The 27,066-nt window shown below is 36.2% G+C and overlaps 1 protein-coding gene across 4 annotated transcripts in view; it reads right to left on the bottom strand.

The window, feature by feature from the left end:
- The window catches only part of RCOR1 (REST corepressor 1), a 158,881-nt gene that overhangs the window by 7,730 nt on the left and 124,085 nt on the right, over positions 1–27,066 (bottom strand). For 2 of the 4 annotated variants that reach the window (XM_032234680.1, XM_032234688.1), the window contains exons 7-10: positions 25,603–25,681; positions 4,421–4,633; positions 3,139–3,216; positions 2,486–2,543 (exon numbers count right to left, since the gene is read on the bottom strand). In XM_032234680.1, the coding sequence (XP_032090571.1) occupies positions 2,486–2,543; positions 3,139–3,216; positions 4,421–4,633; positions 25,603–25,681 (428 nt within the window). The remainder of the gene's footprint in view (positions 1–2,485; positions 2,544–3,138; positions 3,217–4,420; positions 4,634–25,602; positions 25,682–27,066) is intronic. The other 2 variants (XM_032234697.1, XM_032234705.1) reach the window with 1 other exon arrangement.

The raw sequence follows: 27,066 nt of genomic DNA, 5'->3' as shown, positions 1-27,066 counted from the left end.
TTTCATGCAAGATAACTCTACAATTTAGACTCATCATAAAACCAATTAAACCAATTATGTTACTAAAACTATATGTTTGAAAATATTTCTTATGGCCAAATATAGATTTAGCTATATTTCCTTTTAATTTTTCCCACACTGAGATCCCCCCCCTTTATTCTTTCTTCTGTTGTGTACTTTACTTATCACTGCTTCTCACAAAGTGTAAATAAAATGATAGTTATAAATTAATTTAAGGTCATCCAATTCAAAAGCCCAGCTGGTGAATTTGTTAACAACAAATTAAAACCCAGCAACAATCTTTTAAAAGTGAAGCAATCCTGAAAACTTGATACACCATCAAGCATCAAGAGTACTGTGAAGGACTTCACCATTGGGTAGCCCAGTGAATATAATATGCTATCTAGTATGCTGCTCTAATGATGAAAAACATCATATCAAGGCAAGGTGAATATGGTGATTTTAATTTTAATTGTTCATTGCTTTTTTTAAAGGCAGCAAAAAAACTAAACTCTATACGCTGTGTAATTATTTCCCCTTTTTAATCTGTTTGCTACATTTTTCTATTGCATCTATACAAGTATGTTCACATTCTTGATGTAAATATTCCAAAATCATTTTAAAATGAAACAAAATATTAACAGCACAAGCAACTACACTACTACTAAAATATTTAATTGATTAATATAGAGCTTCTCAAATCTGGATATGCAATGATCCCCTGAAATTAATGACTTTGTGTAAACCTCGGTGATAATATCATTAAATAATCTGATTATCAATTTTAAGACATGCTGGCTGGATCTTTTAAGTGGTTAATATACCTTTTACTCCAGGAGCTTCTCCTTTCCTTTTGGCATCTTGTGAGCAAGATCCAAATGCCACCACTGCATTTCTTCAATCCTATGGCCTTGATGATGCCCTCCCTTTCCTAGTCTGCATTAATGCTAGTTGTATCATCTCTCAATCAGATGTGTTGCTGTACTTGAATCTACTCAATCACAATTCTATTTCCCTGCAGATTCATTGCCAATCACTATTGCAGGAATGGGAGCACTGTTTCAACTTATCACTGGGACATTCACATTTCTCATAGTGGGTAGGAGAAACAAAGCTCTCAGATGGGAATCGCATATAGGTGATGGAGAGGTGGAGAGGGTTGGTAGTTTTAAATTTCTGGGCATTTATATCTCGGAGGACCTCTCATGAACTATGAATGATAACAAGCTTGCGAAGAAGGCACAGAAGAGGCTGTACTTCCTGAGAATGCTCAGGAAGATAAATCTATCTTAGCATCTACTTCTGTCCTACTATTGCAGCACCATTAAGAGTGTCCTGACATATGGCATTCTTGCATGGTATGGGAGCAGCTCTGCAGCGGACAAAAAAGCTCTGCAGAGAATCATTAAAACTGCCCAGAATATCCTTGGGCTCCAGCTACAAGCCCTGGACGGCATCTTCGCATCTCGCTGTTTGAGGAAGTTGCACAACATTCTCAGAGACTCCTCTCCTCCTGCTTACAATGTTTTTGGACTGTTGCCTTCAGGCAAAAGATACAGAACAATTAAAACTCGGACCACCCGTCTTCTGAATAGTTTTTATCCCAGAGCTATAATTGCATTCAACAATGTACGAAAGGGCGGCCATCAGTGAGCTGTTGGACAGAATTACTTGGTCTGTTGTGTGGATGCTTGGTTGGTTTAGAGGCGGGGAATTTTGGTGTGTCTGTGTGTGTGTGTTTGGGGATTGTCATGTGTGTTGGGCCTGGTCTCTGGGTGTTATGTGAATTTCACTGTATGGGTATACTGTGTATATACGTACAATGACAATAAAGTATTCTATTCTATTCTATTAGTATAAAAACAGCATCACTGGCTGCAGAATAGAATGTAGGCTTGAAAAGACTTGCCTCCTCTGCCTGGACAAGCCAGTTATGACTCATCTCAAATATGTTCAGTGCCCCTGGGCATACAAATATGATAAATAAATAAATGAATGCTAATGACTGATCCCACAAGCCGTATTTCTAAATATTTAATAAATATGTTTCCACAACCTGACGAAAGCAAAAACATGGACCTCTTCTTATAAGCACACCCTTGTAAGTATCTGAAATTGGGCACATTTTGCATACAGTGCATGCACACACGGAGAGAAACTATTCTTATGTTTAAAATATGCACACTGAATACACACACACACCATCATAAATACAAGAATCAGGCTAGCATATCCAGTTAAACTCCACCCACTTCAACCCACAATCATGACTTGGAATATGAGGAACTGGGTCAGTCATCATCTGGCATATGGGAAATTGTCAATGAAAAAATGAATGAGTGTGACCACCTTACAATAAATGCCGTTCAGGTCTCCAAAGTTAGCATCAACCCTAAGACACGAGTCAGAAGCAGAAATGCTCCATCAGAAATCAAGATACAGGGTCATCTTCCCTACAGACAGGAATATATTTGCAACACCATACCTTGCACTGCAAGAAGCTGTTCATCTGTGGTCCAGCGTGCATTAAATTTCAATGTTACCTAAGCATTATGAAACATAAAGAGAATAATTTACTGAGATAACAGATGTGCTTTTAAACCTCAGCCCCCAAACTGTATACAAATTAAAAAGTGAACGCATTGCTTGAGCAGTCATTTGTTAAATAAAACCTGCATTATTCTTCTCAGCATGTTTTTTTTTAAATCCCTTTTCAAGTGAAATTGTAGAGATAGTCCATTATTTAGTTAACAACATTTAATTTATAAGAGCAGAAAGTAAAAGGGAGATAAAAGGAAGTGGTCAATTATTTTAGCAAAAAGTTAGCTACAAGAGTCCATGCCTGGGTTGGCTTCGTCAACCAAGTCAAAATTTGAGGGCATCTGGACTGTGGCTTTTGGTATGTTCCTGATTGTGAACTGTGCACTTCTTCTCATCCTAACTCCAATACTGGAGCTAGAAAAGGAACTGGGGTAATTCCCCAAATTGCACTGGGCCTCACAATTTCCTGAAGGACCTCTGAAGCCCAATGTAATTATAGGGATAAATGGCAAATTTGATCAACTTAGTCAGGTGCCCTTCTATAAACTTCAGAAAAGAAGGAAAAACACACAATTTCCCATTAGAACATAAGCTTACCTCTGGTAACCTATATTGCTCTATTCCCCCTTCAAGTTTCTCTTTCAGAGAGCTGTTTGTTTGTTTAATATTTTGAATCTGAAAAGAAAGGTTCCTCTTTCAGTATGGATAATATACAAAGGTTGCATAAAATTTGATCTAATGTCAAATATTCTCTAAAACATTGATGGGGTGAATATTATCTATGCCCCACCCCAATAATTTAAACAAGAGCCTGCTTCCTCCAAGAACCACAGTTCCCTTCCCAACTAAGATTGGGAGTCTTGCCTTTTTCCTCTCCCACCCAAACATCCAATAACTTAGTAGTTGAGAAGCAATAATGGGGAACAGGCTTTTTCGTTCTTAGCCTCTTTGGAGACTTTCTAATGTTGATACTTGTAAAAAAAAAAGATACTAAGTTGGAAGATTTCCAACAGAACCTTTACATTGTTAAAATGATTGTGTTCCCAATTGCTTGCCTATGTCTTTCTTTTGAACATCACAGCATTTAAAAAAACAACCACCCTAGCTCACCCTCTGAACTGCAGCCACTCATTATTTTTATTTTGTGAAGATGCCTGTGGAGTTTTTTTTTCCCAACGTCTGATCATAATAAAAACTATCTATCTACCTGCCAGTGGAACGTATGACAGTGGCGATGCTGAAAGTTGAAGTTGTGCTTTGCAATCCACAGTTTTCCATTTACATGTATTTTAAAATTAAAATAATCTTTTAAAATGTCAAGTAGAATAGACAATGTGACAAATATAACTGATCATTGTTACATGGATACGGTTAAGTGGATGCCCATGGAACCAAACAAACAACCAGTGCAGTAATCTTCTAACCAATAGAGGAAATAGAAGAATAAAAGCTAGCTGCATAGAAGTGGTAAGGCAGAGGAAAAAATATTCTAAGATTTTATACTTGAATGTGTAGAATTAGAATTTAGATGGAAATCAATAAAGTAATTGATTACTAATATAAAGGTTTTCAGAAACTACAAAGCCCAAAGTGTGGAGAAACATGGAAACTGATTTATGGAAATCCGTAATGACGACCTGAGTAAGATACAGGAAGTTGGCAATTCATCTTGCTGCACTGTAAATAGAAAGCCAAGTTGAAATAATTCTCCTCTAAAATGTACTGCAACTGACAGCTTGTTAATCAGGTCTCATCCTGATGCAAAACATCTCACCCAAGCTATAAATCCTCTCAGGGAGCTGTGAAGTTGAGATTGTTTAAAATATGTATCAGATGATTAAAAAGAAGCCTCGCTCAGCTGCCAGGGGAAAACACATACCTGTCGCTTGATGGAGACGAGCTCCATATCCAGTTGCCTGAGCAAAGTGGTGGCAGCGGTTGCGTTGGCAGACACGGCTTCCACGTCTTCCTGAGAGAGAAACATTCCTTTGGGAGGTTTCCTCTTGGCCCTGTTCTTAGCAGCCTGGGTACTGTGCTTTTCTTTCTTTACCTGAGGAATTGTTTCCACGGGAGGAATCTGCAATGGAGAGATCTACCATATGTAAGCCTGATGATTCAACCACAAGCCTTCCACAACTACTGCCACTTCCAAACATGCCCCAAACCTGAGATGGACGGTGATAAGTGTACTCTTTTTCCAAGATCTTGCATTACAAAAGCTAACTGTCTTGCTTCACCTTTTTACTAAACCAGTGGATAGGGTCTACATTTTCACAATTTAATGGGTGTAAGAGGCATCTAATTTTAATCTTCCCAGAACACAGAGGTCACCTGAATATGAGTTCTTTAATCTTTAGGGCATCCATTTTACCCTTCAAAGTTCTTCAAAAAAGGTCAACTTGCACAGTATGCCTGTCTAGTCCAAAGGCATCATGGCATCATTCTTCTGGCTTCATCTTTAAAAATCATACAAGACTCTCTGTACATTGAGCTGTGGGACGATTTGCTGGTGCTGCCCAAGTATTTTTCTGCTAAAGTAACAAGAAGACTGGGAGGATAGACACAAGAGCACAAAATGCACCTATCTTGTTAAAATGAAATAATAGCAAAAGCAATAGCACTTAGACTTATATACCGCTTCATAGAGCTTTACAGCCCTCTTTAAGCAGTTTACAAGGTCAGCGTATTGTCCCCAGCAATCTCATTTTACCAACCTTGGAAGGATGGAAGGCTGACTCAAACTTGAGCCATTTAGAATCGAACTCCTGGAGTGAGCAGTGAATTAGCCTGCAATACTGCACGCTAAGCATTGCACCACCAGGGCTCTAAGTAACATGAAGTCTGCTAAGTATCTTCCTTAAGTTCTATTACTGAAACAGAAGATAAATGTACTAACCCAAATACAACACACATAATACAATGGTTCCAACATATATGAGAATTACTCTTTTACCAAAGACTTCCATCCTTACTCCCCATCTTGAGAAAAGGACTCAATACTCCCATAGAGGACTGAAATGACAACATCCACCACACGTTCCAGGCATGCCACTTGAAAACCAACCAAAGCATGCTTTCCAACCTCTGGCCATCAAGCACCTCAGTTTAATAGTGTATCAAAAGTAAAAAGAAGATATTTCAGTTGAGCATGGGGGTGGTTGAATTAGGGGGAAAAAATCTAAAAATTATGTTTGATATGCAATTTCGTGTGTGTCAGCCAGAGGGGAAGAAGAAGAAACTAATTTAAGACAAAACATGAAGGGTCAGATGATTGCAGGCTAATCCTTAAAGCTCATTCCTTTTTATATGCAGCACTGAAAAACTGAGGGATAATTTTTTTTTTGCATTGGTATGAAATCTGCCCTAGAAAAAGGTCTTTCAGGGACAAGTATGAAACACAAAGAATGTATCTAAGACACTGTTTTAGATTCCTGCAAAGGAACACTTAGATCTGCCTGCCACTCCACTAGCAATGTAATTTTTAAAATTTCTTCTGAATCTTTTGATAACACTAAGGACATGTCTCCAGAATGTGAAAAAGACCCTTAAAAAGCTCCCTGTTAAGGGAAAGACATAATTGCTTCTGCCTTTCTTCAAATGAAAACAGCAAAGCATAGAGGCATCAAGCAACCACTACAGAGTTTTCCTACTCTGAGGAAAATAACCTCCAACCTTAACCGGAAATTGTACAGTATACACAGAATTCCCAAAAGATTCTGCCTGGGAGGAGGGAGGGGCATGAGCCTCATCTTAGTTTGTCAAGTCCATTCTACCTGAGCAGTCATGTTGCCTGCTTCCCTCTGTCCATTTCCATGCCTGCTCAGTGATAATCAGTGGTGGATTGCAGGTGGTACGCCCCTGTATGGGCATACCCGAGCCTGCCCGGAGCACTGGATACCGTTCTGGTATGGTGCTCCGGAGGGCCCACCCACCCGCCTGAGTCCTTACCTGTTTTTTAAGGCTTCCACGCTTCCTCATGGCGCATACAATGCCTGTGTAACGTTCCGAGGAGCAGCTGGAGCATTGCAGAGGCACTAAGACGAATGCACCCACTGTGTGCATGTGCGTGCGTGCTGCATGCATCCATGTGGATGCTGCCAGGCCCATTACAACCGTACAGGTTGGGACGGGATCCAGAACCCACCACTGGTGATAACCATGTTTTATTACAATATGCACCTTGAAGGATTACTAGTCAATTTTAATCATCCTTTGATCTCTTAAGCCAGGGACTTAAATCAGCTTTCAATCTTGATGCTGGTCTAGCTTGATCTAGCATTAATTAGTATTTTTCTAGTTTGAGCATCAAGGACTGAACAGAGAACGTTCAGTAATGGACTTGGCATACATTCAGTGAAGGGCCTGCAGGAAAGAGTAAAAGAAACACTTCCCAAGACAATTTCCCTCAACCATAGTTTACACACACACACACACACACACACACACACACACACACACACACACACACACACTGTAATTAGGGTCCTTGTCTTCCTTAGACATGATCCTATGCCCACACTGATTCACTGAAGCATATTCAAAGCTACATGCAGCATTTAGTACTTAAATTGAAAGGTTGAGTTCATATATTGCACTATTGCACTAAGCTGTATTATATGGGTTTATCTGCTTTAGGTTTAGCATGTTAAGGTGGACTTTGCTAACTGCAGTTTATTCAAGACATTATATGTACATACTGTTCATTTGTCCAGCAGTCTCTGAGAATCAGACACCACTGAATGGAAGGGAAAAATAATGTGGTATTCAAAACAACATATGATGGGGTAGAGATATGCCTTTATAAGGACATTTGTGTTTCCCAGCAGAGGTCTAGCCAGAAAATCTTAGCTACTGTTAGCAGAAAATAACTTGATCTATATAGGTCAATAATGTAATAGGGATTAAGGGCAGTTTTATATATTACTGTGGTTTTCACTGAAACATCAAAGCATCTGCAACACATCTCAACAGCTTACAAGTGGTAAGAGTTCATCTCTCTATAGTATGGAATAAATTAAATTCCAGCTTTATCTTCTAAGCTATGGAAGAGACTTCTAGTTCTTAGCTGTGACACTTCAGCACAAAGATAGGTGGTCACCATTCATGTTTTCAACCTCTCTGTAAATTTGAAAACTCAGAAAAACATGGTGAGTTGGAGAAAATATTTCTCATTATACACTGTAAATGGAAAATGGTACATCATGGTCATCTGACCACAGGATGAGCCAAACGCTTGTAAATAGCAACAGACATATATACCACTTCACAGAGCTTTACAGCCCTTAGAATATTGCCCTCAAATGTGAGATGGTTGACAAATGCCCAAAATGCAATCATGAGGCCAAAATAGTGGTGATGCTATGCAGCAATCATAACTTCAAGGATGGATTATAAGTAGCTGTTTTAAAAGACTGTTATAACTTCAAACGGTCATGGATCAGTTTGAGTCTCACCAGGCTCAAGGTTGACTCAGCCTTCCATCCTTCCGAGGTCGGTAAAATGAGGACCCAGTTTGTTGGGGCCAATATGCTGACTCTGCAAACCACTTAGAGAGGGCTCCAAAGTGGTATATAAGTCTAAGTGCTATTAGTAATCAACCTTGCCAAGCAAGGACAATCTATATTGTTCCCGAGTAACTGAACTTAAAGAACTCTACTTAGATCCATGTTTTCTTATTATGTTTATGTAGGAAAATAAACTTACTTTTCCTCCAGTATGCAAATATTGAAATGTTATTTTTTATGTTAAGCCATAATGAGATACACAAATTTAAATATTAGAATGGAAGAAGAGGTCATTAATAAATTTAAGAAAACTGTGATGTGAACACTGAAACAGAATCTTTTAAAATATCCCCTATTAACATAATAATGTTTAAAACCTTCTGAACCGGATGTTCCCAGTGGTTTTTGCTGTACTCAAATCGAAACTTTTGGCACAATTTCCAGTGAATGACCTTAACAACGTGGTCATGGCGTTGTAGGTAGTCAGTTTGTGAAAATTTGCTGCACCCGTTGATCAAGTGGCCGACTGTCTCATCTTTCTCATTACAGAGGCGGCATTTGCTGTTGGTGGTAACATGTTGAATTTTTGCCTTCATGCAGTTTGTGGCTAAGGCTTGTTCTTGAGCTGCCAAAATAAAGCCTTCTGTTTCTTTTTTCAGTGCTCCTGATCTTAACCAGTTGCACGTTAGCTTTTGGTCAGCTTTGTCTTCAATATTTTTCAAGTATTTGCTATGCATAGCTTTGTTTTTCCAATTTTCAGCTCGCTTCTCAATTACTTCTTTCTTATATTCAGCTTTTGACTTAGTTGCCTTTAAAAGGCCTCTTTTATTTACTTCCTTAATGTAATCGTTCAAGCTGTGTTTTTCTTCTTCCACAGTCTGTTTTACTTCTGGAGTCCTCAACCACACTCTCCTCTTGGTAGATATAATCAGTCAACATCACTTTTAGAGTGCAAAGCATGATTCACTGTTAATAAATTCATTATTATTATTATTATTATTGTTGTTGTTGTTATGTTAATCTTTGGTGAGATTCACAGCCTTTGGAGTTGCTTGGTAGCTCAACAGCTCGAGTCCTAACCAAGGACCTAGGAACTGTTAAGTTATTATTAACTGTTAAGTCATTGTTGTTGTTGTTGTTGTTATTATTATTATTATTATACAATTGTATCACAGCGGCCAGTTGTTTCACCAGATTTGGCATTGGTTACTAGCCGGGCCCCACCCAGGGGCCTAGGACGTTGTAACGTATTTTCGTAATATGCGTGCAGATCCAAACAGTGCGGCTTTTTGCATTTGACTGATGGTGATTTTGTCAATTTTTGTTTTAAATGTAATTCCAGTGCTTTTGGAATAGCACCCAGTGTGCCAATTACCACTGGAATTACCACTGTTGGTTTGTGCCATAGTCGTTGAATTTCGATTTTTAAGTCCTGGTATTTTGCGATTATTATTATTATTATTATTATTATTATTATTATTATTATTATTATTATTATTATTATTATTATTATTATACAATTGTATCACAGCGGCCAGTTGTTTCGCCGGATTTGGCATTGGTTACTAGTCGGGCCCCACCCAGGGGCCTAGGACGTCGTAACGTATTTTCGTAATATGCGTGCAGATCCAAGCAGTGCAGCTTTTTGCATTTGACTGATGGTGATTTTGTCAATTTTTAACTGTTTTAAATGTAATTCCAGTGCTTTTGGAATAGCACCCAGTGTGCCAATTACCACTGGAATTACCACTGCTGGTTTGTGCCATAGTCGTTGAATTTCGATTTTTAAGTCCTGGTATTTTGCGATTTTTTCATGTTCCTTCTCGGCGACCCTGCTATCACCTGGTATTGCGATGTCTATGATTGTGACCTTATTTTTCTCAACCAGTGTGATGTCTGGTGTATTATGCGCCAGTATTTTGTCGGTTTGTATACGGAAATCCCACAAGATCTTGACCATCTGATTTTCTGTGACTTTTTCAGGCTGATGTTCCCACCAGTTTGTTGCTGTTTTAATATTATAATTTTTGCACAAATTCCAATGGATCATTTGTGCTACTGAATTGTGCCGCAATTTATAATCAGTCTGCGTGATTTTTTTTACAGCAGCTGAGTATGTGATCAACAGTTTCATCAGCTTCTTTGCAAAGTCTGCATTTGGCATCATCAGAGGATTTTTCGATTTTGGCCTTAATGGCATTTGTGCGGATAGCTTGTTCTTGCGCAGCCAGGATTAGTGACTCTGTTTCTTTCTTTAATGTACCTGTTGTTAACCATAACCAAGTTTGTTCACTGTCCACTTTATCTTTTATTTTTTCCAGAAATTGGCCATGCAGTGTTTTGTTCTGCCAACTCTTCATTCTTGATTTTATCACATCTTTTCTGTATTCTTGTTTCGTCTGTTGGGCCTTCAGTAGATTTTTGTTCTTTATTTCGATTAATAGATGTTCTTGACTTTCTTTTAAATAATCAGCCAGTGCATGTTTTTCTTCTTCAACTGTTTGCTTCACTTGTAATAATCCTCTGCCACCTGATTTTTGGGGCAGATATAGTCTATCAGTATCACCACGTGGATGTAAACTGTAGTGCATTGTCATTAGTTTCCTGGTTTTTTGGTCCAAAAGGTCCAAATCAGCTTGTGTCCAGTTAACTATACCAGCTGTGTATCTTATAACTGGTATTGCCCAGGTATTTATGGCCTTGATTGTATTTCCACCATTCAATTTAGATTTTAAAATTTTCCTAACTCTGTTGGTGTACTCTCGCCTGACAATAGTTTTTACTTCTCCATGCTTGATGTTATCCAACTGCAGAATGCCTAAGTATTTGTAGGCTTCATTTTCTTTGCATTTAATTAATTGGCCATTGGGCATTTCAATTCCCTCACATGCAGTGATTTTGCCCCTTTTTATGGATACAGTGGCGCATTTTTCCATGCCAAACTGCATTGAAATATCGGTGCTGAATACTCGGACTGTGTTTGTCAATGATTGGATTTCTATTTCTGACTTTCCATAGAGTTTCAAATCATCCATATATAGTAAATGTGAAATTTTTTCAGCTTCTTTGGCTGTTTGATAGCCTAATTTCATTTTTTTTAAGATTACTGATAGTGGGATCATTGCGATGATGAAGAGAAGAGGTGAAAGTGAATCACCCTGGAAAATTCCTCGCTTGATATTAACCATTCCGTAGATCTCATTCCCTACTGCCAACTCAGTTCTCCATTGTTTCATCGCCTTTTCAGTAAAGGATGTAATATTTTTGCTAATGCCAGTTGTTTCTAAGCATTTTATGATCCAACTATGTGGCAGTGAGTCAAATGCCTTTTTGTAATCAATCCAGACCATATTCAAGTTCGTTTTTCTGTTCTTACAATTTTCTAATATCATTTTATCAATTAGAAGCTGATCTTTTGTGCCCCTGCTCCTTCTTTTGTTGCCTTTTTGCTCTACAGGCAAGATGTTGTTTGTTTCCAAATAATCCATCATGTTATCTGCAATAATGCCTGTGAGTAATTTGAAGGTTGTTGGCAAGCATGTTATTGGTCTGTAGTTTTCAGGTGTTGTTCCTTTAGTTGCATCTTTCTGAATATTATTATTATTATTATTATTATTATTATTATTATTATTATTATTATTACTGATATTACATGAAACTCAGTCAACTGAATATTTTAAAATGTATCACAAATATCATTGACTGGCTCTGATGGTTGATATGGGTTGCTGCCAGCATCCTAGGTATTGACCAAGTATCTTCTTAAAATGTACTATATTCCGAGTACCACAGTTTTTTGCAGTTCCGCTGGTGTTATTGCAGGAAGCTGCAATTTCTTGATGTAAATTTATGAACATGGTACGAAGTACCCCAACAACAAATGGCATCACTGTTACATGCTCCTTCCACAATCACGATGGCCAGGTCGTGATATTTCATGATTTTTTCCACTTCTTTTTCTTTGACTCTCGCGTCTCCTGGTACAGCGACATCAATAAATTGTAAGTTTCAGTTTTCAACAACTCTGATATCTAGCATATTGAGTTCCAAATAGCAATCTGTCTGTATTTGAAAGCCTCACAAGATCGTCACCTTCTCATTTTCTACAACTTTTTCCACTTTGTGTTTCCATGACTTTTCAGATATAGGTAAGTCATATTTTTTACATAATGACCAGTGGATTAATTTAGCACCTCAGTTATGTCTAACTTTGTAATCAGTTTGTGCGATTTTGCTGCACTCACTGCATTATTATTATTATTATTATTATTATTATTATTATTACTATTATATCCCTAATCTCAGGTTTTGAAATGAAAATCTTACATCTATAACACAGGTGTCAAATTTTATCGCATCACATGATGTATCACAATGTTTTTTGCCATTGCGCAACCAGGGTGAGCATGGTCTGCCTATGACCCATTTTTAATACCACAAATTAGAATGGACTCTGAGAAACGGGAGCCTATCCAGAAAGAAACCAAGACAAAGAAGGGGCTGGTGGTGAAAGTCTTATTAGGGATTCATGGGGGCACTGAGTATAATAGGATTTATGAACATAATTGTTGCAGAACACCAAAAGAGTTATGAGGAAGTAGATCTCAGTTGGACATCAGGAAGAAATTCCTAATAATAAACATAGACTGCTTTGGGAACAGGCAGGATCTTTTATACCACAAGGATTTAAACAGGTTAGATAGCCATCTGTCAGTGATGCTACAGCAGTGGATTCCTGCAGTGAGTGGGGAGAGAGACTGAATAATATTCAAGGCCCCCTTTTGCCTATGATTCTATGTCCCACATATTTGAAGGGTACAGGGCTGGGAAGGTTGTAGGAGTGTGTAAAATACAAAGAAGTGTAAGTCAATATACCTTATACTATCTGGAAAGGGGACAAACTCAAACATTACAACCATGTGTTTCCTTTTGGAAAACACAGCAAATACAAATTAAGTTTGACTTTCACTATGCATGGCTACATCCACTGTTCTGAACAGCATTCCAGGGAATCAATGGCAAATCAAAGCTTATGGGGATAGGCAGAGCCAAAGCCTGCATTTATCTTGTTTATAGTAATGTTATTAAAATTATAATTAAAAGATTAAAAACTGCTACCAGGATAAAAAAATAAAGTGCAGAAAATAAAAATAGAAAATAAAAAAGACAGAAAAAATAAGAATATAGTAAACAAAGAAATGGCTTCCCTTTTCATCACAAGTATGAACAACTTTAGCAATTTATCTTCTTATCTTAAAATATAATAAATTATTTCTTCTTCCCATATTTTGGGTTTTTTTCAATTTATATCATACCTTTATTATTTTTACACCCAACTCAAGGCAGCGAACATACCCAACATACCTTCTCCCTTTCTATTTTCTCTACAACAACCCTGTAAGATGGGTTGGACTGTGAGTGACTGACTGGACGAAAGTCATCCAACTGGCTTTCATATCTCATGTCTTACCTATATCTATCTATCCGTCCATCCATCCATCCATCCATCCATCCATCCATCCATCCATCCATCCATCCATTTATCCTTAAAGCTTTCTCATTCAATTCTGATCAGCAAAAGTCCACTAAATATTACTGGAAATAACAACGGTTATTTTAACTGTGATTAAATAAACTAATGTTATATTTCTTCCCTTTACTTTTAACAATCTTGATCTTTAATCCCTTCAAATAATGTTCTTCCTTTTTCCTTTGCCCCTTTTCACAAAATACTTTAGTTTTAACAGTTATCCAAGTCATTCTTCTGATATGTTATTTGTATACCCCTTTTCATTAAGACATCAGCCAGTTTCTTTTGATGACAGTATTTTTTTCTATACCATTTTTGTACCCTGTCATTTTTAAATCCATTTTCAGATCGGTCAGTCTTTTTAAAAAAAACGCACTCAAGAGGCAAACCCACTTAAAATTAATTTCTGGGTTCATTGTTCAAAAATATCCCTCAATATTTACAATGTTAAAATACTTTGCTCCATTTAAGCATTCTTATCCTTTTAGTTGCTTCTGGTTCCCACTAGTATCCATCCTCCTCATCCTATCATTTTTTTTAAAGAGAATTCAAACAAAACTATTTTCTCCTGGGAAGGATTCTTATAATTAATTTCAAAATCTTATTTCGAATCAATCTGGATCATTCTCTTTTTGTAACTTTCCAAAATCAAAATTCGAACCACCCTTTTGCTGTTGATTCCCCAAAAATAAAAAATTAAGTTGTTAAGCTTGTATTTAAATCTTTTACACTAAGATTGAAAGAAACACACCCAGTGATACAATTACCCATGAATCTAAAGTAGTTAACAAAGCCATTTTTGAAAGTGACTAGAAAAGAAAAATGCAACCCAGTGTCATTTTGAAAGTACCAACAGTGGCTTTTGCAAAAAAGAGGGCTATTCCCTCATCTCCCAGAGCTCAAATCCACTAGAGATGCTATGTTGCAGTCTCCTTATGAGAAGCAACTGTGTGGAGAATGTATGGACAATGTCAAGTCCTCTCTTGTCCAGAGAGGAATTATAAACAAATAGTCTACTTGCTGGCTCTTCATTTTCAGTTGCCATGTCTTCCCTGAAAGTTCCCAAGTTCCCATTTGTCAAATGTAAAGACTATTAAAAATTTAGCTAATTATACACCTCTCACTGAACAGCCATCCAACTAATATAGTTGTAACCTTGATGGTTCCAAAAACTGATACGAAACAAAAAAAAAAAACAAAAAAAAAACATTGTCATCTTTTTCTTAAGAATTTGAAATATTGGTCTTGTGAAATACATCTTCTATCTTTACACTTCCACCATACTTTGAATCTAGATAAAAATAACTCTGCAAAAATAAAATAAACTGATCAAATCCATCACTTAGTTTCCCACCATGGTCAACCAGATGCCTCTGGGAAGCCCACAAGCAAAATACAATTGCAAAAACTTTCTGCAATTTATTATTCCCCAGAAACTGACATTCAAAAGCACACAACCTATGGATTTCAAGAACCTGTGAAGTTTGTTCTAAACCAGTATGTAGTTAGTTTGGTCCTAGATTAGTGTTCTGTGAAAACTCAGCCACTGCAATACATAAGCAATTGTTTATGAAAGAAACAACTTTTGGCAGTTGCTAATATTATCAAACTTTTGAGAAAAGAAAATCCTGAATTGTTTATTTTTAGACAGTTAGTCTGTTTTGTTTTGTTTTGTTTTGTTTTGTTTTGTTTTGAGGAGGGGGGAGGAAGGGATTTTGAGTTTTTAACATTGTTAAGCTTGTTTGGGAGAAAAAGAAATATATGGTGAAATATGGTTAAACAAACCATTGCTTATTTGGCAAAATATGATTAAATGTTTGGTTATATAAATGTATTGCAATATGTAATCCTACCACAAGGTGCTCCTTTTATTAACAGCAGTAAGGGAATTTTGTTGCTGTATACATCCTATAACTGTGGGCTCCCACTACGTTGCTGTGGGAGCCCACAGTTACAGGATGTATGTGCAAGCTACAGCTTCAAAGGGATGTTCATCTGTCTAGATCCGTGATGGCGAGTCACCATTCCCAAACTTCCAGGTTCCCTGTAGGGCCGTTTTTTGCCCTCCAGAGGGCCTCTGGGAGGGCAGTTTTCACCCTCCCCAGGCCCCTAGAAAGCCTCTGGAGACCATGCCAAAAGTGGGGGGCGTTGGTTGTGCATGCATGCACACATGATCCCCCTGCGCTCCCCTTACTTTTGGCACGGGAGCCAAAAAAGGCTAGCCATCACTGATCTAGATAGTTCCTATTTTTTCGTTTCCTGGTCAAGGAATCATCCAATCATCTAAAATCAGAACTCCCTCCCCCACTTTCTACCTAGTTCTGGTTTTATTAATTGAATGTACCAGTATCTACACATGGGATTGTAAAATGGAAAAATCTTAGCAGGCACTTTTATGCTACAGTTGTTCCTCAATAGAGGTTATTGTTTTAGGACTAGATCCCTGTTCATCTACATCAGTTCCAAAATAATTCTAAATTTGCTGATGGAGTCTTGCACAGCTCCCTTGGGAAATACAGAGGGAGAGGGAATAGAATCTGGGACCTTCCACATCCAAAGCAGATGCTCTCTTACAGATGTACATACTTTGTCCTGCAATCAGGGAATATTTTTTCTTATAGATAGTGACCTCCTTCCTATACTCAACAAGTGAGTCTTCCAAGTTTTCACTGAAAATCCAGCTTCCCAGCTGTGTCACTAGAGCTATGGATTCTCTGGCCATCTTACTGCTTGTGTAAGCATGTGCAAAATATTTTTATCCAATTCTTTTATATTCAAAACATCCATTTTGAGAAAAAAGAGCTGTTCAAGATTGTTGTGAGCATTTCTGGAAGACTATCAAGCTAAAAAGCTGTATTTCTATTTCCAGAATGCTCAAGATGTTTTCCATGCAGTGTTGTGGTGTAACTTACTGTTCCTGCCCTTTAGTTAAAATGTATGTTTCGTGAAGGAAGAAATAGCTAATGCAAAATTATATTTGTAGGCACCTGGGGGTTACTGGGTACAGACAAGGAAATTCTCAGCATTATAAAAATACAATATACACTTAAGATTTCTGGACTGAGGATTTGGCATGAAGACAATTTAACTTGTTTTGAATTATATTAAATGTGTCTTTAATTACCAACCAATGTCACATGAAGTCCCAAACTGGAAGCTTTTATTTAGCATTACATTATTAAGAATATCAGAGAAATTCACTCATGTCACTTTGACAACAGCACTGTAAAAGTTATGAGAAAAACACAACGATACAGGAAAAATTTCCAGAGTTCAGCATGAAAAATCTATTTCTTTATATCCTCTTATTCAATGCAGTAATCCTAGTTCTCAGCACTGAATGTTCATCGTTTCAACAATCCTGCCAAGTAGGTAAGGCTGAGAGGCACTAGAAGCAATATTACTCCAAGGTCACTCAGTGAGCTTCATGGCTGAATGGAGATTTGAACCTGGATTACATCAGCCACTTCACCACAAAATGATAAAGTTTACACACTGCACTAATCCATGTTCTGATGGTTTATGATTTGAAGCTATAAACAAGCTACAAATGGCTGGTTCATACAAATAAGTCACTTTACGATTATAGTGATGTGAACTAGACAGGAAGCCTGAAATGAAACAAAACTAGATGAACTACTTCCATTTTATTATCACGCTATACATTAACAGAATTTTGCAAATTTGAAGATACAAATTTTCCCCCATCACATTTACCATTTTGACTCATTAGGACAGGTGCTTCCTAAATTTCTTTCTTCTGACCATTAAGCCACTTAATGGGGCTCCTTTTTCTCTTCTGTTTCCCAGGCAGTATCTCTTCCTCTCACTCTCCAAAGTCATCCACACATTCTATTACGCACATTACTTTGTTGACTTGAACAATCATTCTACTATAAAATAGAACTGTGTGATATAGTGAAATCAGGATTGGCCGAGTCTGAAGTAATGGCACTGAAATGTTTAAATAGTCAGCTTTTAAGTTGCATCTAGTACAGTCATACCAAGTTTTGTAATCCAAGTCAAGATTGTAAAATAATTTTTATGGTCGGAGCCGGTGTAATTTGTATTTCTCGTATAAAGAAACAGTGAATCAATTTCAAAGTAGTGGCTATGAAAATATTAAACTTTGTTTCAAAGTCAAATGAATATACATAATTATTTCTTCCCACAGCATAACTGAAGGGTTACCCTAATTGATTCTCTGTGCCCTTATTATTGCCAAGAGATTAGTTCTTAAACATTGGAAAGACAAATTTATGGCATCAATTACCAGGTGGAGTGGAGAGGAAGTTACTTGCATCTTGTGAATGAAATGCCTATAGATGCTGATTATGCATGGACAATTACAGTGAAATATGGTTATCTGTTATTGAAATGGTTATATAAAATATAAAATATATCTTGATATGCATAAGAATCCTATTTATCTTGTCACTATTGCATTTTTTATTTTTGTTTTAGTTTTTCCTCTTATTTTTTCCTCTCTGTTCTGTTTTATTAAATAATACACACACACCACACACACACCATAAATTTATAGAGTTGGAAGATGCAATTTAATAGCAACAGCACTTAGACTTATATACTACTGCATAGTACTTTACAGCGCTCTCTAAGTGGTTTACAGAGACAGCATCTTATTTTATTTTATCATTTTATTGACCTCAGAAAGATAAAAGGCTGAGTTAACCTTGAGCTGGTGAGGATCAAACTCCTGGAAGTTGGCAGAATTAGTCTGTAAAACTGCATTCTAACTACTGCATCACCACAGTTCTTAATTTAAGACAGAAAGAGAAACTGCCTCTTGAGGACAAAAGTACACATTCCCTAATATTTGGTTGTCTAGCCACTGATTAAACACAAACATTGAAAGCAAGCTCTCCAGCTCCCTTAGCCGATGGTTCTAGTGTTAAAACTGCTATCATTATAGGAAGTGCTTTGTAACATTCACTATAATCTGATTTCTTGTGAATTTAGTCCATCCTGTCCCAAAGGTGCTTTTTCAAGAGGCAACTGGCCTCTTGAAAATGCACTTGAGACAACCATGACCTGGATGACTAAGAATCTCCATAGATATTTAGTCCATCCTGTGCTCCAGGACTCTTCACTACCTGCACTACCTTACAAAGTGCTATTGTATGTCCCTAACCCTAACCCCCACACACACATTTGACTTATCTCAAAACTGAACATGCCAAGTTGTCACAATCGCTTTGTAAGACTCAGATTGTCTTTCATCATCCTTGTTTTGCCATTTTCTGCACCTGTTCTGGTTTCTCTGAATCTTTTATAAAATATGGTGTCCAGTATTTCAGATGGAAGATGAAGAATACCAAATAAGATGGAATGATTGCTTCCTGTGATTTACAAACTAGGCTTCAATTGAGGCAGCCTTAAATTGCATTTGCCCTTTCAGCAACTATGTCACACTGCTGACTCATATTTAGTTTGTAATCAGCTATAATTCCAAGCTTTTTTACACAAGTACTTTGATTTCTTTTTCTTACATGAAGAACTTTGCATTTGTCTCTGTTAAATTTCATTCCCCCCCCCCACACACACACACACCATTTTTCTAAATTGTCAAATTCATTTTGAATCTTATTTCTGTTTTCTTGGGCACTGGATAGCCAACCCAATTTTGTATCATCTGTAAATCTGATACACAATCTTTATACTTCTTATCATTGTTATCCTTACTGAGCAGCTGGTACACAATCACTTACTCTTCTTCCTTTTATTTTGAATGTATCTGAGGATCTTTTTGTTGTTCTTTACATCCTTCATTAATCTAGCTGTATTCTCTCTTGACACTATCTTTCCAAGTCTTGAGAGCCATATGTGGGTGGCCTTGCTATTCTTTCCACTTCCTATGTGATTTTTTTTTTGCTTTCATATCTTCAATGAGATGCATGATTTCATCTTTTACCTTTTTCCCTCTCCCTTTGTTGGAAAAAAATGCAAATATGCTTTCACAACCTCCTTTTTAGAAATTCCCATGCATCTCGGGTTCCTTTTTCTATCAGTTTCTTTTTGTATGGATCTGATTTTATCACAATCTGCTTTCTTGAACCTCGAAGCATATGTCTAACTACATTCATCTTCAGTTTCAGTTCCCTTTAAACATCCCAGTATTAAATCATTGCATTTATTCAAAGTTACCTCTATTTGCTATTGATTGGTTTGATTTGGGGACTGCCTGACTCCAAAATGTGCCTGGACAGCTCACAATATCTGGCATAATACATACCTGTAATTTAAAACAGATATGACTATCCAAACTAGGTAAATGATATTCGGGGAAAAAAATTGATAGGTGTTCCATGAACTTTCATAAAGTTCCTAAAATAAAGGAAAAATCCTACTTGCAATGTAGATAATATGGTATAACTTTATTCTAGCTTATTAAATTCACTTTGTTCAAGAAATTAACCTCTTTTAAGTTGTTGGTTCTGAAACCATTCACTAATAAATCATATTTTGGGGAGGGCACCTACTTCCTGCTTGGATAATAACACATTTTTGGCAAACAGTATGCCACTAATGCATATAGTAATACAATTATGTATGCCACATTCCCCAGGTACATTTTGGTATCGTTTATGTATGAATGTTTAAGGATTCAATGAAATCTGAAAATCCAGTGTTTTACATCTAAATTCGTAACATTAGATTCTCAAGTCAGTGAACAAACTGCAAATTATGTTGGGGTCAATTCACCCATCACTTTCCAACACTATTGCACTATTCACTGTCATATAGTCTTAATGAATTTGCCTTACTAAAACTTAATGTACCACGTCCATCAAGGGAGTAGACTTTCAGACTATATCTAGGTACCAAACTAGAAGCCAAGAAAAGGTACACAAAATAAGTAGTCATACACTACAATAAAATCACGTATAATGCAACAGAAACCTGGGATTTTGCCTATCAGTATAAGGATACTTTTGCAGATGAAATTTTCTGTATTATAATGCTGTTGTATTTCAGCTGATCTATGATAGCCTCTTTGTCTTGCATTAACTTAATTGTGTTATATTATTTTATTTATAGTAGAAGTCTTTGGATATTTATATATTAATGAAGCTTTTATTAAAATTTGCCCATTAAACTCCAATTTGATTTCCTGATGACTCAAAAGAGGTGCAAGTATAATAATCTGCAATTTTTTTAAAGACAGAGGCACTTTTTTTAAAAAAAAAAAAAAGGAAAGAAATGTTTAGCATGTGTAATTGGAAAATTACAGGGTCCCTTTTTCCTCCCTTTCCATTCTTGAAAAAGGAAAGTGGTGAATTTTAAATCTTGAATGGATGCATTTTGCCTTTTAAAAATATATTCATGTCCTTCCTTATCTTTATTCTTGCTAAAAATGGGGAGTGGGGATTGTAACTGCTGAAATTTAGCCATTTCACTACCAAACTTCAGCAATGGAATCCAAATGTGCTGTCACGTTCTCATGGGGCTCATAGACCACCAAGCCTTTGAGTTAGAAACAAAGAAAATGGCACACAAATTTTTGATGTGTATATAAGGATTCAAATAAATCAACAGTAAATTCATCTTACGTTTTGGCATAACTAGGCAACTTATTTATTTGCCTGTCACACCACCAAAAACCCATATGAGGGTTGATCTAAAAAAAAAAGTAATCTTAGGAGCATAATACAGGTAGTCCTAGATTTATGGCCACAATTGAGCCCAATATTTCTGTTGTTAAGTGAAATATTTGTTAAGTGAGTTTTGCCCCATATTATGACCTTTCTTGCCACAGTTGTTAAGTTAGTAACTGGTTGTTAAGTGAATCTGGCTTCCTCATTGATTTTGCTTGTCAGAAGGTCGGAAAAGGGGGAAACTGCAACCGTCATAAATATGAAAAAACTGCCAAGCATCTGAATTTTCATCATATGATTATGGACATGCTGCGGAGGTCGTAATTGTGAAAAATGATCGTGTCACATTTTTCAGTGCTGTTGTAACTTTGAACATTTGTCAAATGAACTGTTGTAAAGTCTTGGACTACCTGTGTATGTTGTATTTCCTGTATTAAATCCACTAAGGACATTGCCAATGTTTTTGAAGCACAACACAAGAGAACCAATTCAAATGCAACTTATATAATTATAAGTGAACACACCATTCATTTTTGTCTCAAGGAATCAAGTTGCCTCTCACATTTCAGCTAGAAGTAAAATAATATTTTCTATGACAGATATTTTTACCCTTGACTCTACACAAAAATAATGCCAAGAAGTCACTAATAGTTATGACAAGCACATAAAATTTGAACACAAGCTGAAAAAATGCAAAATAAAGCACTATCAAAATGACACTCAAATTAAAATGCCCATATCTATTTGTCCCGTGGCAGAGGAGTTCTCCACATCTACAATTGCACATGGACATAATATGCAATTAAGCTGTAATCTTGCAGGAGTTTATTTCTATCATTTTTAGTTATAAACTGTTGTTGACAGATCCCGTCAATGTTAATCAGATGCCAAAAGCAGAAAAGACATTCCGGGAGTCTGTAAAATGCTGTCCTCTGCAAGATGCAAAACTAGTGCCACAATTTGATCTTTTTTAACCTATCCCTACTTGAACTGAAGACAATTAGCTTCCTACAATAGTTAAGGGCAAATAAAAAGTTTTATTGCATCTAGCTATTATTGTTATAGACATATGAATGCTGTAATATGACTGTTGTTACTATTTAGAAAAAAGGAAATGACATAATCTTGCTTTTTTTTATTAAAAAAAATCCCTTATGTTCAACCTGAGGAATTTCCCTATGTATGACTAACCTTTAGCAACAATTTAAATCATTACTTGCTTAGAGTTTTCGAAATTAAAGTTCAATTGCAGAACTGGGATGTTGTTTGGATACCAATTTCTTATCGTCCAATAAACTTTTGTTGTTTTAAGCATTGTTGTTTATTCTACATAATCTTGGATTATCCAAAAGAGACCAATAATAGTATAAATGGAGACTGGTACAAAGTATCTAATGAAGCATGTACAACAGACTGGTCAGTGATCTAGAAATGTCTGAAATATTCTTACATATGACCATAATTGAGCACCAAATTTCCATTGCTAAGTTAAATGAGTTTGCTCCGTTTTACGATCTTTCTTGCTACAGTTGTTAAGTAAATCACTACTAGTTACCAAGTAAGTTATATAGTTGTTAAGTGAATCTGGCTTCCGCACTGACTTTGCTTATCAGAAGGTCACAAAAGTTGATTAAATGACCCTGGGACACTACAACTGTCATAATTACATGCCAGTTGCCAAGGATCTGATTTTCGATCATGGAGATTGTGTCGTAAGTGTGAAAAACAGTCATGTCACTTTATTCAGTGCCATTCTAACCTCAGACAATCACTAAATATTTGGTTGTAAGTTAAGGTCTATCTGTTGCACATAATTTTGAATTTTTTTTCAGTAAGAAAGCATAATTGACAGTATGTGTTTTCTTTTTGATTTATGAGACTAAATATGAAATGGAACTGTAAATGGAAGCAAAAGTTGTGGAGTTGACAAGTGACTAGCAAACCATAATTTTTCTTGCTAGATTTCAAAAGGTAAGTTGCAACTCACAACAAGACCATATACATTCAAAGAACCCTTCAAATTGTTAGCAAAAATCGTATAAGATGGGCTGAATGCAGACATGTAATGACCCTTAACATGTATAGCAAGGATTCCGGTTTTTTTTTTTAATGTGGAAATTTGTAGCACTCTCAGAATTTATCCAATTGATAAAGTAATTGATTTACTTTCATTATCAGGTATTATGAGATAAGTAGCACCTTAAGAAGTCCACTTAACATTATTCTCTATGCCGATTGATAACTTTAATCTAAGCTAATGTGCAAATCTTGATTAGTGATGTAATTATGTGTCATCAAGTTAGTGCCAACTGTTAGTGAACAGATAGCCTCCATAATTATATGTCCCCATCTAATCTTTCAGATCTTCCGACAGCGGTATCCATTGCCAGCCTCACAGTTCAAGAATATGAATATTCTTTCAATCCTGTTTTTTCAGTTTAAATTTTGCTTCCATAAGAGATATTGTGAAAACCACTGCCTGCATGTTTTGATCTTTGTAGGTATGGATGCATTATGGTCACTGAATATTAATTCTTACTTCACCATGTGTACTCTGCATTTCTTGACTTATTATTTTACTCTTGATCATCAGTTCTAAAAGGCAGAAGCTGTCCACCACTTCATACCTTCACTGCCAATTCTAAGGTTGGTTGCTTTTCCCATAGCTATTATTTTTAACTTCTTTATATTTAATCTTAGTCCCACTTTTTCACTTGACTTTTATTACAAGACCTTGAAGATCATTTGCATTTTTAACTATTGGACTAGTGTCATCAATACAGTGCAGATTATTGATTTCTTCCATTTTAAATCATATTTAAATCATTTTCTTCCACTCCAACAGTCGATATGCTATTTGAAAGTGATTTCACTATATGGTTTTCACCCTCTATACCTGTGATGGCAAAACTATGGCACGCGGAGCCATATTTGGTGGCACGCCAGCTATCAGCTCTGGCATGCTGATTTTTCACATTTCCAGAGAGTCAGGGGAGACTGTTTTCACCCTCCCCAGGCTTCAGGAAAGCCTCTGGAGGCTGGGGAGGGTGAATAATGGCCCCAACGGGCCAACCAGAAGTTCAGGAAACCCTACCCTAAGTAAGATGGATTATAAGTTGAATTAAATTTAAAAAAATTAAATAGAGGCTTGCAAGAAAATGCAAGTTAAAATTGTATAATAAAGAGGCACCAAACTTACAATATTTAACCACTAAACTGGCACTAACAACATACTGTACATCCTTTTCTAAATCAGCACTGAATTAGGCTTTTTTAAAGCATTTTTTGACTCTGTGCCCAAAACTACCAAGACCCAGAGGACAAGGAACTGTACAATCAGTAAGGCTTTGATTGCTGAATGAAATATCCAGACAAATTTCCATTCAGGAGGTAATTTTTAAGATACTATGATCTATGGCCATTTTCGGTCTTAAAGATTAAAATATCAAATTGTGCCCAAAAGCAAAGAAGCAATCAAGCTAGCCAAGGCAGGCACTAATCACAATGATGGAATATATTATTCTGCATGTAGCAAGTCCTTGTTTCATCCTTTCATTGCGAAATAAAGAGATAATGACGTGATGATACTGAGATAACTATTAATAGGAACACACAATTCCAAGCTGGAAGGACAATCTGTCCTAAAATCAGTTTTCAGAGTTTTAACAACCCTGAAATGATTGTTCAGGATATTTCTGGTCATATGGATTCTTCCACTTGAGCCGACTGATTTATCCAAGATGAAAAGTAGTTGATAAGTGAAGAAGGTTGACGGCCATTGTTATTAACTGGGTATCTGGGCGTAAAATCTTTTTTAAAAAGCTCACAATGGGCATCTGATTGTTAAAGGGAACCCAAAACAAGATCAACAATCAGTCCTGAAATAGCACAGTGCTTCCATTTTATCAGGATAAACATTAAACTCGCTTATTCTCTATGCATCCTTCACCATGTTATATGATGATTTTACGCTGATTAAGTAAGCATGGGAAGAAACGACAGTACAACAAAAAGCAAACGAGAGTAAGTCCTCCACATTCAGCCAAAACACTGAGAAACAAATCAAAAGATATTCTTAAACTGAGATTTTTCTGAAGTATAAATATGTACACCAAATAGAGCTACATAAAGAATTCATGTATGGAATAAAATATGGATTTTTTTCAAACGTCTCTCAGATACACTAAAGTACTTAAATGACATACTTGGATCACAGAATTGCTATTATCAAAAGCAATTTAGTAATATTTAAATAAATCATTTAGAGCAGTGCTTCTCAGTCTCAGTGACTAAGATATACGGACTTCAAATCCCAGAATTCCCCAGTAAGCAAGCTTGTGAGATTGAGAAACATGGTTTAAAGAATAGGTTCATAATACTTCATGCACTAAAGCATTATCAGGGAAAATACCTCTTTTTTGCTCTCCTTGTTTTGTTCAACCTCAATGTCAATAGGGTTATTTCCATTTGCTTCTTCCATTTCATCCTCACTGAAAATAAACAAGACAATACCAAATTATTTCTCTGTCAAGACTGCCAGAAGTCTCTAGGTAGATACAACTTTTTTTTTTCAAAAAAAAAAAAATCTACATTTTATTTTTGTTGCATAATTTCTCTTCTTAATATTTCTACATACCAAATAAAAAAGTGTTATCAGAATAAGTATCCAGAGGAGAAGTTCAAACTGAGAATATGATAACATAATTTAAAGTGATGTAAAAATAAAATGAGAGCAACTTTGTGTAGTGTAGCATCAGGCTAGAAACTGAAAGACCATGAGTTCTAGTCCTGACTTGGGCACAAAGTCATCTTTGGCCAGTGACTTTCGCGCAACCCTAGGAAGGAAATAATGACAAACCACTTCTGAAAAACTTTGCCAAGAGAACTTCAAGGACTTGTCCAGGCAGTCTCTGAGAATTGGACATAACTGAACATAAGAAAAACAAACTTAAAATGGAAGCACAATTGATAGGCTGTCACTCTGATAATTTTACAATAAATAGCCACAGATAGAATTTTTTGATTGATCACCTATTCTATTATATATTGGAAAAATATAAAAGTGCTGAAAAGTGCTCAAGTGTTGATTCAGAACAGAAGTTTTCAGCCTACAACAACTAATAGTTGCTTTTATCATCTATTAGTTTTACTTTTATAAAAAGTTTCCTTGCACTCACAAGCTTCTGAGGTTTTTTTTTTCCATAGGGATGTGTCAAGTACACATAAACACCCAAATACTTTGCATTTTATCTTCTTAAATAAATGGAATACAGTTCAGCACAACTATTGCTATTATTACTACTAAAAGTATTTCAATTCTGGCAGTCTATAAATCTAATAAAACAAACTACAAGAAAACAAAATAGATTAATGTCTTCCTGCGGAATGGCCTATTTATTAAAATCACATATGTTCTCTTCTTCATTTTTATAAATGTCAGATTATACCTGCTAGGGAGCATATGTTCAACAATATGCCCAGTTATGTGCATGTGTTACTTTTGGCTGAGAAAAATATGTTTGGTTAATAATAAGTAAGAAATAATAGTCCAGTTTCAGGAAACAGAAACAATGCCAATTCTGAGAGAACAAGTAGCCTATGATTGGAATGTTTTATTTATTTAGATTTTTAATCTGCTGTATATAGACCTACATGGAGGATTAATAATCATTTTAAAATTATCACTACCACAAAGTATTTTGCTTTAAATGTACTTTAAACATTGCACTTGAATATAGTAGGTCATAGTATTGCCATAAATGGCTGAAAAATAGAGTCTTGGCAAATAAGCATTTATAACAAAATTGTTATTTATATCATCATCATCATCATCATCATATCATCCTGCTTATCCAGCTAGTGCAAACTCCTGCCA

The sequence above is a fragment of the Thamnophis elegans genome, chromosome 1, assembly GCF_009769535.1.
Source record: "Thamnophis elegans isolate rThaEle1 chromosome 1, rThaEle1.pri, whole genome shotgun sequence".
In the NCBI taxonomy this organism is placed as follows: domain Eukaryota; kingdom Metazoa; phylum Chordata; class Lepidosauria; order Squamata; family Colubridae; genus Thamnophis; species Thamnophis elegans.
Note: the sequence above shows the minus strand (reverse complement) of the source record. Positions and strands in the feature narration are given on the sequence as shown.